The following is a 17,861-nucleotide window of genomic DNA, read 5'->3' as shown; positions in this document are numbered from 1 at the left end:
AGATTATTGATGACTAACTCTGTACAGAAGTGGGAAACTGCCTTTTATAAGTTATTCTTGGGTATGGTATAAATACATGTGCAAAAGGCATGGATATCTGGTAGGGTTTGCAAGGGGATGCTATTGTTACATTCCCAGGTTATGCTATCATACAAGTAGATATAAGGAAGTGCGAGTCAACTCTCGTAAAAGTAAGATGCTCAGACTACTTAAGGGAGCAACTGGGACAACACTAAACCCAAGGAGATATATGCTGCGGACCCAGGTTTGTAACACCCCATAACAAAAATGTGCTCTGCCTCTCCATAACTGTGTTCACTGGCACTTTCACAGTCGTCTCACTGACATTGACTGAACTCCACTTTTCAACAACAATAGGAGTCAAGCAGCATTGTTAGCTGCTTCTGAAACATGAAAAAATCATTAATGCAGGGGTGTAATGATAGGATGCTTTTATTTTGTCGCCGCTTATAAATTCATATTTATCCTAGTCAGCGGGTAGGAATGCCTCACACTATGATGATTTTGTTAGTGTATCTACTAAACTTTTGAAAAACGTGTACATTTTTTTTTACAAATTGAGCAATGTCAGACCCTCACTGTCTAGGCTTTTATATAAGCAATAGGCACTACGTAGGCGAGGTATCAGAGTGCCTTGTACTCATGAAACAGAACTTCAGCATGGAGCAAAGCATTTCAGAAGGGGAGGTGAGAAAACTGTTGGAAAAAGGTAAAGTAATTTTCAATGCAAGATGATTTCTTAAATATAGCATGGGCAGACATTTTAAATGTATGAATTCTTAAATATAGTATGGGCAGACATTCTAAATGTACATTTTTTGATGTGTCTTGAAGTAATATCAAATAATATGAGTATACGAACCAACACACATAGTACCCAGTGCAGTGATGGCACTGAGCAATGTACGCAAAGATATTTTAGAGCTTCGTAATAGTCGAACCAAAGGGGTGATTCCATTTTCTGCACAAATTTTGTCTTGTTGTTCCTTGTTGATCTCACTCAGGGCAATCATTGCCTGGCAAGCTAAAAAAAAATGAACAATCAATAAAGTTTCAAATATTTGATATCAGAACAGTGAAAATTCTAACTTTACACAAAAATGATCTCTTTCACTAGAACATACCCCTGAAAAAAATCAAATTGGTGAATTTACATATGCAATTGGCGTGGTTAAATTAATAGCATTTGATTTTTTTTTAGTTGCAATGCAAAGTTAAATCATTTTTAAAAATCACGTGTGCAAACATCAGTTTATGGACATGTTGAAAGGCCAATTTTTAAATATGTTCTAACTAGTTGATCTCTCGTGGCACTGCATACAAAGAGTAAAGGCCAAGTGTTGTCTTCAGGTGAAGCAGGGTTAGAGGACAGGGGATAATTGGACCAGGACAAACAGACATGATTGAGTCCCTATTTTAAAGCCATACATTGTGTCCTTGGTTTTATATAATATTTTGATTTAATGTTATTTATAGTTAAATAGCAAAACGTGGCATAATTTGGATAGCAGAGAAGAAGAGATGTTTAGAATATAGGAATTTCTCTGCAGTACTAAAGTACTCTACAGCACTTCATTAGCTGTAAACCACTTTGGGATGTCCTGAGGTTGTGAAAGGCGTTATATAAATGCAAGTCTTTCTTTCTTTTTACAGGTTGAGGAGCTGGGAGATGCAAAACTGAGGAGCTACAGCAGCACCACTGGCAGGAGAATGACAACATGACAAGTTAACATAATAGTTTCCATTATAAATGTAGACATAAGAATTTATAATGGAAAAGTTGACAGGAAATGCAGGCACACATAGAATTTATAATATGTATTTTAGATATAAATGAAATAGCTCCTTTTTTAATATTCATTCCTGGGATATAAGGTGATCGGCAAAAGAACCAGAGGCAACATGAGAAAACATTTTTTTATACAGCGAGTTGTAATGGTCTGGAATGCACTGCCTGAAAGGGTGGTGGAAGCAGATTCAATAGTAACTTTCAAAAGGGAATTGGATAAATACTTGAAGGGAAAAAATTTACAGGGTTATGGGGAAAGAGCAGGGGAATGGGACTAATTGAATAGCTCTTTTAAAGAGACGTTACAGGTAAAATGGGCCGAATGGCCTCCTGCTGTGCTGTACCTACTATGATATGAGTGTTGGTGCCAAAGCTGGCATTTAATGATGTCATCCCTCACTTCTCAAGCGGCTTGATACAACTGAATGGCTTGCTGGCCACTTCAGAAGGCAGTTAAGAGTCAACTACATTGGTGTGAGATTGGAGTCACATATAGGCCAGACCAGGTAAAGAAACTATTATGGCAAATTTTCCAGTTCTGACGTTAAAGTGCTGGGAGAGAAGCACTTGTCATGATAGGTCTCATGCCAGGAGCTCGTTGACAGTGACAGAACATTAAATACTGCTGTACATCCCTTAAAGGCTGCATCTGCTATTTAAAGGGGTCCACATGAATTGTTGTTGTGAAGAACAGAAGACATGGCTGGAGAAAGGCACAGGCCTGTTCCACTTTCTGATGCTTCTTTGACAATCCCCTTAAAGGAAGAGCAGCAAAGCAGGGTTGCCCTGTCTGCATGTCATGGCAGCCTCCTGTGTTAAAACAATGTCCAGGCTGCTTAGCAGGAGGTGGCTGACAAAGTTGATGCAGTGCCGTCGAAGCGTATGCAGAAAAAAAACAATGCCCTCAGGAAGTCTACCAAGGTAAGGGTATGTAGCGTTGCACTCAGACGATTTAACAAGTGGACTGGCAAAGTATCTAGCCCACTAAATGTTACCGCTCACCCTGTTACAGCCCGATTGAGGCTGCATGTCAGGTCCTCAGAAAGCTGCTCTTCTTAAGCGTCACATGCACACCTATACTGCAGCAGGGCACACTTTATTACCGTCCCTTAAAACTGCAACTGTTATCACATGACTGTTCAGAAAGATAATCCTACAAAGCAAGTTTAACACGCTACTAACATGTATGATGTAGGGTGCCTACTTAACTCTGACTTTGTCCATGTGCTTTTCCCACTTCCAACATCTCACTACTTCCATATTTGTGAGGCAAAGCTGCTTAGAACAGAAGACAGCAGACTGAACCAGAGAAGGATCCCCTCAGTTCAGACCCCTCACACAGTATAGTCACACTAAACTGGACTTGGTCGCACTGGAATATACAAAAGTATGGACCATGTGGAAGCCAGAGGTCTCCTTGAAAGATGGGGCTAATATGATCCTTTTCATTACTCTTCCTCTCCCTATAAGCTAACTCAATCACTCACATGCATATATTGCAACAAAACACTGTACACACAATATTAGCTATGTAAGCTTTGTTTCATGGGATGCTTCTCAGCCATTATTGCAACATAGGTTATTCTGTTTCTATAGCTGTCCTAGAAGAAGAAGCTACGTACCTGAATGGCAGCCCCAAAACCAGGACCTCACAGCAATCAGCGTGACTCACTCCACCCATAGCAAGTACCAGCACAGGTACATCCACCCTGGGGGATTTAGGTAGGCAAAATGAGATGGGTTCACTAAGTGAGGCACAGAGCATGAGGAAGCAGAAGCAGGTCATGGAGGCAGAGGAGGAACAAGAATCTGCTGTCTGAAGGGCTATCTCACATCCATCCTTAACAGTAGAGCCCTGGGATCTAGACCTGACATGACCTCCATTTATTACAAGGATGTCATCAATGGTTTTTACAGTCACTGGACAGTGTCAAGCATCCTGCCAAATCTGATAGCTAATGTAAAGTGGTCAAAAATTCTACCCTGTAATTTATATATCCAAGTTTGCTGATGACACAAAGATTGGTGGCATAGTAAGCAGTGTAGACGGAGCATAAAATTACAAAGAGTCATTGATAGATTGAGTAGGCAAATCTGTGGCAGATGGAAGGCATCCATTTTGGACCAAAAAAGGATAGATCCGAGTATTTTTTAAATCATGTGAAGCCAGGAATAGTCGAGGTCCAAAGAGATTTAGGGGTCCATGTGTACAGATCACTAAAATGTAGCACAAAAAATAATCATAAAGGCTAATGGAATATTAGCCTTTATAACTAGAGGGCTAGAATATAAAAGGGAGGAAGTTTTGCTACAGCTATACAAAGTCCTGGTTGGACCACATCTGAAGTACTGTGTACAGTTCTGGGCACCGCAGATACTTCAGAATGTTACCAGGGCTCCAAGGATTAGATTATGAGGAGAGATTGCCTAAACTAGGCTTGTATTCCCTGCACTATAGAAGGTTATGGGGTGATTTGATTGAGGTTTTTAGGATTTTGAAAGAATTGATAGGGTAGATAGAGAGAAACTTTATTCGGTGGTGGGGGAGTCTAGGACAAGGGGACATAACATTAAAAATCAGAGCCAGGCCATTCAGGAGGGAAGTTAGGAAACACTTCTTCAGCAACGGGTGACAGAAGTGTGGAACTCTCTTCCACAAAAATCAGTAGATGCTAACTCAATTAATAATTTTACACCTGAGATCGATAGATTTTTACTAGCCAAGGGTATTAAGAGAAATGGAGTCAAGGCGGGTGGATGGAGTTAGGATACAGATCAGCCATGATCTCGTTGAATGATGGAACAGGCTGGAGGGGCTGAATGGCCTACTTCTGTTCCTATGTTCCTAAGTCAGCGACAGATTCCTCCATCATTTCCATATGGGTATTTTGTCGATCCTACATTAACGCTGAATTATTGTTTACCCAACTGCAATACAGCCACAGTGTCACATAATCATAGAATCATACAGCACAGAAGGAGGCCATTCAGACAATCGTGTCGGTTCTAGCTCTTTGAAAGAGCTAGCCAACTAGTCCCATTCACTCCCCTGCTCTTTCGTCATAGCACTGCAAATTTCTCCTTTTCAAGTATATATCCATTTCCCTTTTGAAAGTTACAATTGAATCTGCTTCTACCACCCTTTCAGGAAGTGCATTCCAGATCATAACAACTCGCTGTGTAAAAATTTTTATCTTCATCTCCCCTCTGATTCTTTTGCCAATTATCTTAAATCTGTGTCCTCTGGTTACCAACTCTCCTGCCAGTTGAAACGATTTCTCCTTATTTACTCTATCAAATCCGCATATAATTTTGGATATCTCTATTAAATCTCCCCTTAACCATCTCCACTCTAAGGAGAACAATCCCAGCTTCTCTAGTCTCTCCACATAACTGAAGTCCCTCATCCCTGGTATCATTCTGATAGATCTCCTCTGCACTCTCTCCAAGGCTGTGACATCCCTCCTAAAGTGTGGTCCACCAGCTGAGGACTAACCAGTGATTTGTAAAGATTTAGCATAACTTCCTTGCTTTTGTACTCGATTGGGGGAATTTTAACTCCCACGAATGGGTGGGATGGACATGGGTGGGAAGTTTCCAGCGCAACCACAACCTGACTCCAACGAGCCCACTTCCAGGTTTAACGGAGGTGCGTTTGGATGCCTACGAGTAACCTACTCGAGGCAGGCAGCACCATAATTAGTGCAGACAGGCGGGTACTTATGGGAGCTATTTACATGATTATGAGACGTTAAGTAGGTGTTTTAAAATTGAATTTAAGAGACCTTTGAATTTAACGCTTTCAACACAGGTTTCCTGGGGCTCGTGAATCTCGCCAGTGAAACAGAGGCGAGAAGAGCCAGATCCATGAAGTAAGTGCCTTTATTGCACTGCTTGTGGCCAGGAGGAGCAGGAGTGCTTCCTTGCAGTTCACCAAGCTTACCTTTTAAAAACCCTGCGATTGGTCGAATCCCCCCCCCCACACTGTCTAACATCCCCCACTCCGCCCATGATGTCTGACATCCCCGAACCCCTCCCCAATCGCCCCCCCCCCACACAAATCCCGAAGACTCCGATCACTCCCCGACCCCCACACAAACCCCGAAGACTCCGATCACTCCCCGACCCCCACACAAACCCCAAAGACTCCGATCACTCCCTGACCCCCACACAAACCCCGAAGACTCCGATCGCTCCCCAACCCTCACACAAACCCCAAAGACTCCGATCACTCCCCAACCCTCACACAAATCCTTAGTTATCCGATCTCTCACGACCTCCCCCACAGAAACCCTTACTTTTAGGTTTCCCATCAGAAAATCCTTCTCCCGCCCCCAGCTCTCTTCCCGGCCCCGTTAATATTCAGGCCTATGCCTCTACTTTGAAATTGTGCCCCCTATACCCAAGTTCAGGTCATTAATATATATCAATAAGATCAGTGGTCCCAATACTGACCCCTGGGCTCCATTATATTCTGTAAGCCCAATGGTTTAAAATTAAATTTTAGAAAGAATGACCTGTTCCAGATAGTAGCAGGAGTCAGCAGACTGGCACCGGACCTTTGAGCTGAAAGAATGTGTTGTAAAAATTTTTGCTAAGCATATGAAATTCCTCTAGGCCCTGCCCGCTGGTTCACTAAAATGCACTATCTGTGGCTGACTGACCTGGGCAAACTGCAACCAGGCCTATGTCAATGCCACCAAGAAGCACACATGGGACCATCTTTCCTCTGAATTCTCCCCTCTTCCCCTGGGAACAGGGCTGAGGTTTGGAGCTCATTTGTATAGAGAATAAAACCCACATCCAAATTGCTGTTGCATTGCACATTGATGCCTCAGCAGACTGTATGATCCTGCATAACCTGAATAATGTTAGAAATTTATGCTTAGTGATACATTTTTCAATGTATGAAAAGATTAAACTTATTAGAAGACAGCAACTTACCAACATAGTGCATTTTATCAGATGAGGATAATAAAAGATCAATGACCAAACTATAACCAATTTCCTTGGCCATCCTTTTACGTTGTGTCAGGGTCTGTCCTGCTAGTGCCCAAATAGCTGTTGCTGCTTGCTCTCTGACCTCTATTTCAAAAACCTGAAGCAACAATTGCAGAATAACAATGGATATGTCATCCTGTATGTTGTACATCCAAGACTTCAGAGCATTTCACAAACTTCTGGCCTTAAATATATCAATCTATCATACAGTATTTTGCTAACTTAGTAATTAGTTCAAACCTTACTACGTACAGTATAAGACCGTTTTTTATTCATCCTGGGGATATGGGCATCGCTAGCAAGGCCAGAATTTATTACCCATCCCTAATTGCCTTTGAGAAGGTGGTGGTGGGCCTTCTTCTTGAACAGCTGCCGTCCGTGTGGTGAAGGTACTCCCACAGTGCTGTTAGGTAGGGAGTTCCAGGATTTTGATCCAACGATCACGAACTAACGACGATATATGTCCAAGTCACGATGGGGTGCGACTTGGAGGGGAACTTGAAAGTGATGGTGTTCCCATGCACCTGCTGCTCTTGTCCTTCTAGATGGTAGAGGTCGCGGGTTTGTGAGGTGCTGTTGAGGAAGCCTTGGCAAGTTGCTATAGTGCATCCTGTAGATAGGATACACTGCATCCATGGTGCGCCAGCGGTGGAGAAAATGGATGTTTAAGGTGTTGGATGGGCTCTCGATCAAACGGACTGCTTTGTCCTGGATGGTGTCAAGGTTCTTGAGTGTTGTTGCAGCTCCACCTATCCAGGCAAGTGGAGAGTATTCCTTCACACTTGACTTGTGCCTTGTAGGTGGTGGAGAGGTTTTGGGGAGTCAGGAGGTGAGCCACTCGCCACAGAATACCCAGCCTCTGACCTGCTCTAGTAGCCACAGCACTTATGTGGCTGGGCCAGTTGAGCCTGTAGCACAGATCTGTCCTGGGACACAGATGATTGGCCTCCAACAACCACAGCCATCTTCCTTTATGCTAGGTATGACTCCAGCCACTGGAGAGTTTTCCCCTTTATCCCGATTGACCAGGTTTACTAGGGATCCTTGGTGCCACACTTGGTCGAATGCTGACTTGATGGGAATGATTTTAAAAGGGAAAAACAGATGGGTTGAGGCTGGGGGGGCAATCAGAATCGCTGTTTTTGGGAGCGGGCAGACATCCCAGCTGGAACCCACACGTTTTTGAATGAGACTCAGGCATGTGTGCATGAGTACAGCAGTCACCAGGAAGTCCCGCTCCCACTTAAATCCGGCAGGCTGATAATTAAAGGAGCAAATATACCTCATTGAGGTATTTAAGGTAGTTTATTTTTTGTGTATTGGATAGTTAAAAAGATTTTAACGTTACCTGGGCAGCTTTCCCATGGCTTTCTATTCATGCCCACTCTGATCCCGATGTCTCCACTCTAATCTTTGTTCCCCCCCCACCCTATCTCTATCCTAACTGCTGATGAGGTCTCTCTCTCTCTCGCTTTCTCCCCCCCTCCCCTCGGATGTGCAGCTCCTGTTGGCAGGCGGCCTGTCAATCAGGCTGGCTGCTTGGTGCTAAGCCCGGCAGAGGCTTTGATTGGCTTCATTAGGGTTGTGAGATCACAACCCGCCTACTTCCCTTCCGGGTTTGGTGCCCGCAAATCACCCCCCCACTGGACTCTTCCCACCGGCATATTAAAATAGTGCCCGATGTCAGGGCAGTCACTCTCATCTCACCTATAGAATTCAGTTCTATTGTCCATGTACTGACCAAGGCTGTAACGAGGGCTGGAGCCAAGTGGTCCTGGTGGAACCCAAACTGAGCATCGGTGAGCAGGTCATTGGTAAGTGCTGCTTGATAGCATTGTTGAAGACTCCTTCCATTGTTTTGCTGATGAGTCAGTGTTGGTTGATAGGATAGTAATTGGCCGGGTTGGATTTATCCTGTTTCTTGTGGACAGGACACACCTCGGCAATTTTCCACATTGTCGGGTAGATGTCAGTGTTGTAGCTGTACTGGAACAGCCTGGCTGGAGGCACAGCCAGTTCTGGAGCACAGGTCTTCAGCACTATAGCCGGGATGTTGTCAGGACCCGTAGCCTTTGTTTTGTTAAGTGCATTCAGCTGTTTCTTGATATCGTGTGTAGTGAATCGAATTGGCTGAAGACTGGCATCTGTAACGGTGGGGACCTTAGGAGGAGGCCGAGAAGGATCATCCACTCAGCACTTCTGGCTGAAGATGGTTGCGAACGCTTCAGCTTCGTCTTTTGAAATCATGTGCTGGGCTCCGCCGTCATTGAGGATGGGAATGTTCATGGAGCCTCCTTCTCCTGCTAGTTGCTTAATTGTCCACCACCATTCGTAATCAAAGTTCGCAAGATAGATACAAATGATGGAGGCTATTTGGCTCACGTTAGCTCACCCATCCAGAATAAAAAACTTATAATCCCCCAACAAGTCATCTGACTGTCTCTTTGAATGAGTCTAAGGTTTACACCTCCACTATCCTACCTGAAAAACTGTACCAAATGCTGATCACCGTTTGTGTGAAAATTTTCCTCCTGACATTTATCCTAAACTTTACTTTTGCCAGTTTTAATCTATGCATCTTGTTATAATATCCTGGAGTAGTGCTCTGGATTTACCTTATCTATGCCTTTTAATATTTTACATACTTCTATAAGGTTCCCTCTCAGTTGTCTCTCCTCAAGACTAAAAAGTCTTAGTATCTCCAGTCTTTTCTTGTAACTGAATCATTTGATAGTAGGGATTAGCCTTGTGGGTTTTTTTTCTGCACTACCTCTATGTTTTGGTGACCAAAACTGAACTCAGTACTTGAGGTATGGTCTGACAGTGCACTGTACAGCTTTAGCATGAAATCTGCAACTCACACTCAACTGACCTAATAACACATCTTAGCATTCTATTTGCTTTGCTTCTAGTTACTTCATAGCAATTTGATGTTAAGCGCCGAAACTACTGTTACCCCAGATCTTTTCTGTTTCATCTTTAACTACTTGTGATATCCATTTTTCCTACAGTGCGTCGTACCTTGCATTTGTTTGTACTGAATTTCATCTGCCACTAATTTACCTATTTGCAGATTTTATTGAATTCCTTTTTTAGGTCCCTGATTGCTTTCCCTGACTCAGCTGCTCTGTTGCAGTTTAGCATCATTTGCAAGTTGCTGAAATTCCACTTTACCAAATGGTTAAAAATTGGTGTACACCACAAAATGTTAACTATTGAAATGTTATCTAGATTTCTCTGATAAACTTAGGAGTCATTTCACTTATTATTTTGTATTTAAACTTTCAGCTAACAGCTAGGAGGTATTCAGCTACATTTTTGAAGTTGATGAAATTTCTAACTTGTCTACTACTTTTCTTTAAAATTACTATGAATTTTCATTTGAAGATATACTTCAGTTGCTCTGTGGTACTTCTAAAATTAAAAATTGTGGAATGTATGGTTCCATACTGTAATTTATTTTCCAGACTGTGCAAATATGAATGGCTAAAATGCATGCTGTGAGGTGAAGCTTCCTTCCAGTAAGGTTACTTTCCAAACCAGCCATTTGTACTCCGTCCAAGACTGGAGTTATACTGACATTTTTGAATTGATACATTGATGAAGTTGTGTTGACTATGTATCAAAGCAAAATTGGTGGTATAACTCAGGCAACAGATTGTGCCAGGAGACTCTTTTACTGGTAGCTGCAGTCTTACTGCAGCCTGAGATTTTCTTATAGGTCTCTCTGTTGCCAGTCTGTCAAATTCATTTTAACTGTTTTAGAAGGCAAGGTTAAAACTTATTTTATCACAAGTCTGATTGGCAACAAAAACAAATTCTGATATGGGAGGATGGGAAAAGGAAGAAAGGGCATAGTTACAAGGGAACACCTTCAATGATGCATCAAAAAAGTTACAATGCAGTCACAGATTCTGGATTAAAAATGTGTCAATTGGCAATATTATATGCTACAAGAAATTAAAATTGCAAATGTATGTATGAAATTATTACATTGTGATTTCTTTTTCCTTTGGCAATTTGCTTCAGAGATTAGAAATAAGAATCTGAGATAAAATGTTGGTCATGAATGCTTTTGCCAGTAAACAGAACCGAAAGCGCAAGCACAATATAATTCTTTCCATAATAAACCTAGAAATCTTATTTTTTCATTCTGAGAATCACTAGCGACTTAACATGTCTTCAACCTTTTCTTTTTTCAGATTCAGCGATTAAGCAATGGCCAAACTATTGATAAATGGTTTTACTGAAATTATGTCACCTAAATGAATAAGATTATGTTTGTGGAATACCTTGAGAAGCTTCAAAATGTGTTTTTCGGCAGACAGTTCGAGAAAATCTTTTTGTATAGCAGCATTTCTGTCAACTAAAACCTCCAATGTTGTTATCGCTTTCAGCTGCATCTTGATTTTCCGTCCACTGAGGATATGTATCAGAGGGACAACTGCCCCTTCAGCTACAATTGCATCTTGGTTCCACCTGTGTCCACGAGCAACTTCAGCCAAAGCAATCGAAGCATCACCCTGCAGAACTTCTACACAGCAATTGCACATAAAACTGTTTGGACTTTTCTCAGTCTCATTACAAATTCTAAATGATTTAACTAAAAAGGTTGGCAGTATATAAATAAAATATAAAATGCCAGAAATACACAGCAGGCCTGTGAGTAACTGAAAGACAAACTACAGTTCTTTTTCTCTTTCAGATGCTAATTGACCAGCATTTTCTACATATATTTCAAATTTCCAGCCTTTGCAGTTTTTCCTTTTATAGTGAAAATTAGTTATTGTATTTACTGAAACTCTAAGGATTATGATACCATAGTGAAAAAATATAGCTTCAAAACTTTTTAAAATATGATTAAAGGAAAAATGAAATCTTTGGAGTTGTTACTATCAATTTTCCCAATTGTTCTCCACAATCCAATTATAGGACTCCTCAATTAAGCCATATATTCATCTTTTACCAGTGAATCGGATACATTAGGAATAATCAGGAAATGATGTAAAGCAAGAGGATTACTTTGGGGCATACAGTTCTTGACACTAGTGTTTCTCTGGCTCTTTCTCTCTCACCCTAATGAGCTTTTGCAGTTGTAGCAAGAACTCTGTGCAGCATGCTGTGCAATGCAGTCGTAGGATATAAATTCATACCTCCACTGTCCATATGATAAGTTATTGATCACAGCCATGCTGTTAAGGTAAGGTACTGAGTTAAAGCCCAGCACTTTCCCATTGAAAATCAGAGGACAAGCCATGCCAGGATGTTTTTATGTATATCTTAGCAGCTGGCTCAATAATGGCCCTGGCAGAGGGTTATGTGCCGGCATCTCTTTGAGACGTAAGGGGGTCGATTTTGCAATGGTGGCGGGTTGGCAGCGGAGGGGGGGGGAGGGGGTGGTGGTGAAGGTGCATGTGGCAAACCCGCATGAATAAAACTTACCATTTCCAACGCGATCGCAAGTTGATTGTTGATGATTAACGTCCTCTCCGGGTTTCGCGCCCGGCAACGAGAGCGAGACTTCATCCGGTGCTGGACTGGAAGATCGGGGATGGAGGGCGGGGGGGGGGGGGGGGGGAGAGTAGAAAATCCGGGGGGAGAATGGAAGATCGGGGGGGAAGAAGAGGGGAAGATCGGGGGAGGAGGGGGGGGAAGATCGGAGGGGGGGGGGGGAAGAAGATCGGGGGAGGGGGGGGAGAAGATCGGGGGAGGGGGGGGAGAAGATCGGGGGAGGGGGGGGAGAAGAGGGGATGATCGGGGGGGGAGAAGAGGGGATGATCGGGGGGGGAGAAGAGGGGATGATCGGGGGGGGGGAGAAGAGGGGTAGATCGGGGGGGGGAGAAGAGGTGAAGATCGGGGGGGGAGAAGAGGGGAAGATCGGGGGGAGAGAAGAGGGGAAGATCGGGGGGAGAGAAGAGGGGAAGATCGGGGGGAGAGAAGAGGGGAAGATCGGGGGGAGAGAAGAGGGGAAGATCGGGGGGAGAGAAGAGGGGAAGATCGGGGGGGTAGAAGAGGGGAAGATCGGGGGGGGTAGAAGAGGGGAAGATCGGGGGGGGTAGAAGAGGGGAAGATCGGGGGGGGATAGAAGAGGGGAAGATCGGGGGGGGATAGAAGAGGGGAAGATCGGGGGGGATAGAAGAGGGGAAGATCGGGGGGGGAGAAGAGGGGAAGATCGGGGGGGGAGAAGAGGGGAAGATCGGGGGGGGGAGAAGAGGGGAAGATCGGGGGGGGAGAAGAGGGGAAGATCCGGGGGGGAGAAGAGGGGAAGATCGGGGGGGGGAGAAGAGGGGAAGATCGGGGGGGGAGAAGAGGGGAAGATCGGGGGGGGAGAAGAGGGGAAGATCGGGGGGGAGAAGAGGGGAAGATCGGGGGGGAGAAGAGGGGAAGATCGGGGGGGGGGAGAAGAGGGGAAGATCGGGGGGGGAGAAGAGGGGAAGATCGGGGGGGGGAGAAGAGGGGAAGATCGGGGGGGGAGAAGAGGGGAAGATCGGGGGGGAGAAGAGGGGAAGATGGGGGGGGGAGAAGAGGGGAAGATCGGGGGGGGAGAGACGAGGGGAAGATCAGGGGGGGGAGAAGAGGGGAAGATCGGGGGGGAGAAGAGGGGAAGATCGGGGGGGGGAGAAGAGGGGAAGATCGGGGGGGGGTAGAAGAGGGGAAGATCGGGGTATAATCGGGAGGACATCGGGGGATGAAGAGTGGGACTTTGGGAGGACATCAGGGGGGTGAAGAATGGGACATCGGGGTGGGGTGAAGAGTGGGACATCGGAGAGGGAGACATCGGACATCGGAGCAGGGTGCAAAGGTAGGTTCATTTTATGTTTTCACTTCGGTCTATGGTTTTTTATTTAATTTATTTAGTTTCTTGTTTCTTGATCCAGCCCTTCTCTCCTGCTAAGTTAAAAATCATTCTAATCACTTACTCTGTCACAGGTAAAGTGCCTTAAGTACCTCAATGAGGTACATTTGGCTCTTTAATGGTCATCCCACCGGCACTTCTATTTTCGGTTCACCCGCGCGCACACAGGTGGGTCCCTAGGAAACTCGGCGGGTTGAAGCCGGCTTCCGAACCCAAACGGAAATTCTGTGATTTTCGGAGCCCCCCACCCCCAAAGCACCTGCAATTGCCCCCTAAAATTGAGCCCAAGGAATGGGGAGAAAATAGAATAACTTAAAAATGGGAGAGGACAAGATAAGGATATTCAGTATTCAAAGAAACAACTGCTTGGGAGTTGGCTGATTTTACAAGTTTACAAGATGGTATTTTCCTGCTGTATGCTATTACTGTGTGTGACTGCAGATAGGGCATCATTTATTTAGTAGCTTAGGAAAGGGAATACAATGTCTGAGACCAATTAACATGTCAGTACCCAAAAATGTCCTGCGATGGATCAGCAGCAGACTGCATGTGCAACCTATCCCTGCACCTTTTTGGCCACAGGTGCTGCCATTGGAAAGGGCTGGTAGATGTCCCATTTGTGATGCCATCATGAGAGAGAGCAGCATCATGCATGCCTGTCAGGCCACGAGTGCATGGCCACTGATCTATGGACAATCAGACAAAATGATATCAATGTGATCTAGTAAAATCTAGGTGTCCATATGCAGACCATTTTAGGGGTGATGACAGATGCATAAAGCAAACCATTCCATACAGTGCACAGGGTGGTTGAGTAGCCACAGGCTGCCCTGGCCACCTCCTGGTACAGCTGCGGTTCTGCACCTTTGATGGCCTGTATCACTCCATGTCAAATCGTGCCTCCCTTCTCTGATAAACGTGTAGAAGTCCTTCTGCATAAAGTCAGGCAATGAGCCTGGGTATTCTGGACCCTCTGCAGACCGTGCAAACGTAAGCATTCTTAAGGTAAGTAAATTTCATTCTCGCTGGTGTTGCATTTAGGCTGCTACAGGCCTTTAAATACTTCAGTAGCAAATTAATTCCCGCTCCATAAGAACATAAGAAATAGGAGCAGGAGTAGGCCATGTGGCCCCTCGAGCCTGCTCCGCAATTCAATAAGATCATGGCTGATCTTCGACCTCAACTCCATTTTCTCGCCCGATCCCCATATCCCTTGATCCCCCTAGAGTTCAAAAATCTCTCTCTCTCAGTCTTGAATATACTCAATGACTCAGCATCCACAGCCCTTAGGGTCGAGAATTCCAAAGATTCACAACCCTTTGAGTGAAGAAATTCCTCCTCATCTCAGTCTTAAATGGCCAACCCTTTATCCTGAGACTATGCCCCTTAGTTCTAGACTCTCCAGCCAGGGGAAACAACTACCCTGTCAAGCCCCCTCAGAATCTTATATGTTTCAATGAGATCATCTCTCATTCTTCTAAACTCGAGAATATAGGCTCACTTTACTCCAAAATGGTGAGCTTCCATTGACTGACATTTATAATGCTGAAGCCTGCTGTCATTTAAATTAGGCTGACTCTGGAAAGTGTAGTGAGGTCAGTGCACTCCTGGTGAGGCAGATGCAAATTGTGCCCCACCATACTTTCATTTGGGATTTTGCCTGAGCATAAAATCTAGACTTAAGTTTTGGAACAACATTTTGTTTTAAATTACCTGATGTCACATTTAACAGCACCACCAATAAAGGAATTGCTCCTTCTTTAGCTACTAAGGTCTGATTGACTGGATTGTTCATGCATAATATCTGAATGCATTTAATTGCATTGATCAGCACGTCTTCAATCTCAGAATTTAAAATCTTCACCAGAGGAGGAATTGCACCCTAGGAAATCAATAGGATAGGTATTCTATTATTACGATGCTTAATTACACATAGTTCCAATTAGTTGGACAGCATTTATAAAGGCAAGGTTAAAATAACTGCAGAAGCTATATAGATATATTAACTAATATATATGTATAGAATATTTTCATTTTCTAACAAAAGTATTTCAAATATCTTCCTCGGGTTCCTCAAACCTATGCACTAATGTACTGTGCCAGGGCACGTCTAATTTACAGGTTTCTTTAATATCTTGCAGTTCAAGCCTCACAAACTTTATTTTATTTATATATAATTACCAATTAGCACCCCATAGTAGCTACTGGCTCAACCCCGTGTAGTATTAAAATCAAACTATGCCGGTTAAAAGGTCCCAGGTTCGATTACCAGTCTATGCAAAGGTAGCTGATAGCAGCTGCAGTAATGGTTGGGGAACTATAATTGGCTCCTGGGCGCCTGTGCCCCTGCTGTAGAGAGGGAAAAATCATCCATGGTTCCAGCTTCTGGTGGCTACCTGGCAATTAACTTTTATACTAATGAGCTATTCAATTAGATTCATAATAATAAAGCCAATTAACTGCAGAAATTTGTACCAAATTGTTCCTGGTGACCCCTGCGTATAGGCATCAGGTCAGAACAGGAATGGCTCAGCTGTGAAGCACCTTTACCTGAATACTTGCCAATACTCAATGAAATACCCATTTGGGCAAGATATCAGGGAGCTGTGGTACTTAACACAAGTCAATGCTTATAGGGGAAGAGTAGAGGAGAGAATTGACAAAATAAATAAATAATCATCAATTAATATTTGGTATCTAGCTATAGAAAACATTAATTTAAAACTTCACATTTGCTCAAAAGGATGAATTGGAAACAGAAAACAATTAGGCACAAAGATGCTCCCATTAACAATAACAACAACTTGCATTTATATAGCTCCTTTAATGTAGTAAAATGTTCCAAGGTGCTTCACAGGAGCATTATCAAACAAAATTTGACACCAAGCCACATAAGGAGATATTAGGACAGGTGACCAAAAGCTTGGTCAAAGAGGTAGGTTTTAAGGAGTGTCTTAAAGGAGTGAGGTAAAGAGATGGAGAGGTTTAGGGAGGGAATTCCAGAGCTTAGGGCCTAGGCAGCTGAAGGCACAGCCACCAATAGTGGAGCGATTGAAATCTGGGATGCGCAAGAATTGGAGGAATGCAGACATCTCAGAGGGTTGTGGGGCTGGATGAGGTTACAGAGATAGGGAGGGGCGAGGCCATAGAGGGATTTGAAAACAAGGATGAGAATTTTAAAATCGAGGCATTCCCGGACTGGGAGCCAGTATAGGTCAGCGAGCACAGGGGTGAGGGGTGAACAGGACTTGGTGTGAGTTTGGAAACGGGCAGCAGAGTTTTGGATGAGTTCAAGTTTATGGAGGGTGGAAGATGGGAGGCCGGTCGGGAGAGCACCGGAATAGTCAAGTTTAGAGGTAACAAAGGCTGGGATGAGGGTTTCAGCAGCAGTTGAACTGAGGCAGAGGTGGAGACAGGTAATGTTATGGAGGTGGAAGTAGGCGGTCTTGGTGATGGAGCGGATATGTGGTTGGAAGCTCATCTCAGGGTCAAATAGGATGCCAAGGATGTGAATGGTCTGGTTCAGCCTCAAGACAGTGGCCAGAGAAAGGGGTGGCTAGGGAACAGAGTTTGTGGCGGGGACCAAAGACGGTGGCTTTGGTCTTCCAAATATATTTTTAGAGGAAATTTTTGCTGTCGGACTAGCAGTAGGACAAATCAGAGACAGTGGAGGAATCAAGGGAGGTGGTTGTGAGTTAGAGCTGGGTGTTGTCAGCGTACATGTGGAACCTGACGTTGTGTTTTCGGATGATATCGCCGAGGGGCAGCATCTAGATGCGAAATAGGAGGAGGCCAAGGATAGATCCTTGGGGGACTCCAGAGGTAACGGTGCAGGAGCGGGAAGAGAAGCCATTGCAGATAATTCTCTGGCCATGACTGGATAGATAAGAATGGAAGCAGACGATGGAGGAGAGGCGTTGAAGGAGGATGGTGTGGTGAACCGTGTCAAGGGCTTCAGACAGGTCGAGAAGGATAGTTTACCATGGTCACAGTCACATAGGATGTCATTTGTTACTTTGATAAGTAGGAGCGGAAACCTGATTTGGGTGGGTGGGTGGGGGGGGGAATTCAAACGTGGAGTTGCGGGAAAGATGGGCATAGATTTGGGAGGTGACAACATGTTGAAGGACTTTGGAGAGGAAAGGGAGGTTGGAGATGAGGCGGTAGTTTACAAGGACAGAGGGGTCAAGGGTG

General features: G+C 44.2%; 1 protein-coding gene across 1 annotated transcript in view; it reads right to left on the bottom strand.

Moving 5' to 3' along the window:
- Positions 1 to 17,861, bottom strand: part of ankar (ankyrin and armadillo repeat containing) — a 114,004-nt gene that overhangs the window by 27,304 nt on the left and 68,839 nt on the right. The window contains exons 13-16 of the mRNA XM_067988177.1: positions 15,381 to 15,549; positions 11,104 to 11,345; positions 6,755 to 6,908; positions 884 to 1,045 (exon numbers count right to left, since the gene is read on the bottom strand). Of these exons, the coding sequence (XP_067844278.1) occupies positions 884 to 1,045; positions 6,755 to 6,908; positions 11,104 to 11,345; positions 15,381 to 15,549 (727 nt within the window). The remainder of the gene's footprint in view (positions 1 to 883; positions 1,046 to 6,754; positions 6,909 to 11,103; positions 11,346 to 15,380; positions 15,550 to 17,861) is intronic.

Source organism: Heptranchias perlo, chromosome 7, assembly GCF_035084215.1.
Source record: "Heptranchias perlo isolate sHepPer1 chromosome 7, sHepPer1.hap1, whole genome shotgun sequence".
Classification (NCBI taxonomy): Eukaryota; Metazoa; Chordata; class Chondrichthyes; order Hexanchiformes; family Hexanchidae; genus Heptranchias; species Heptranchias perlo.
Note: the sequence above shows the minus strand (reverse complement) of the source record. Positions and strands in the feature narration are given on the sequence as shown.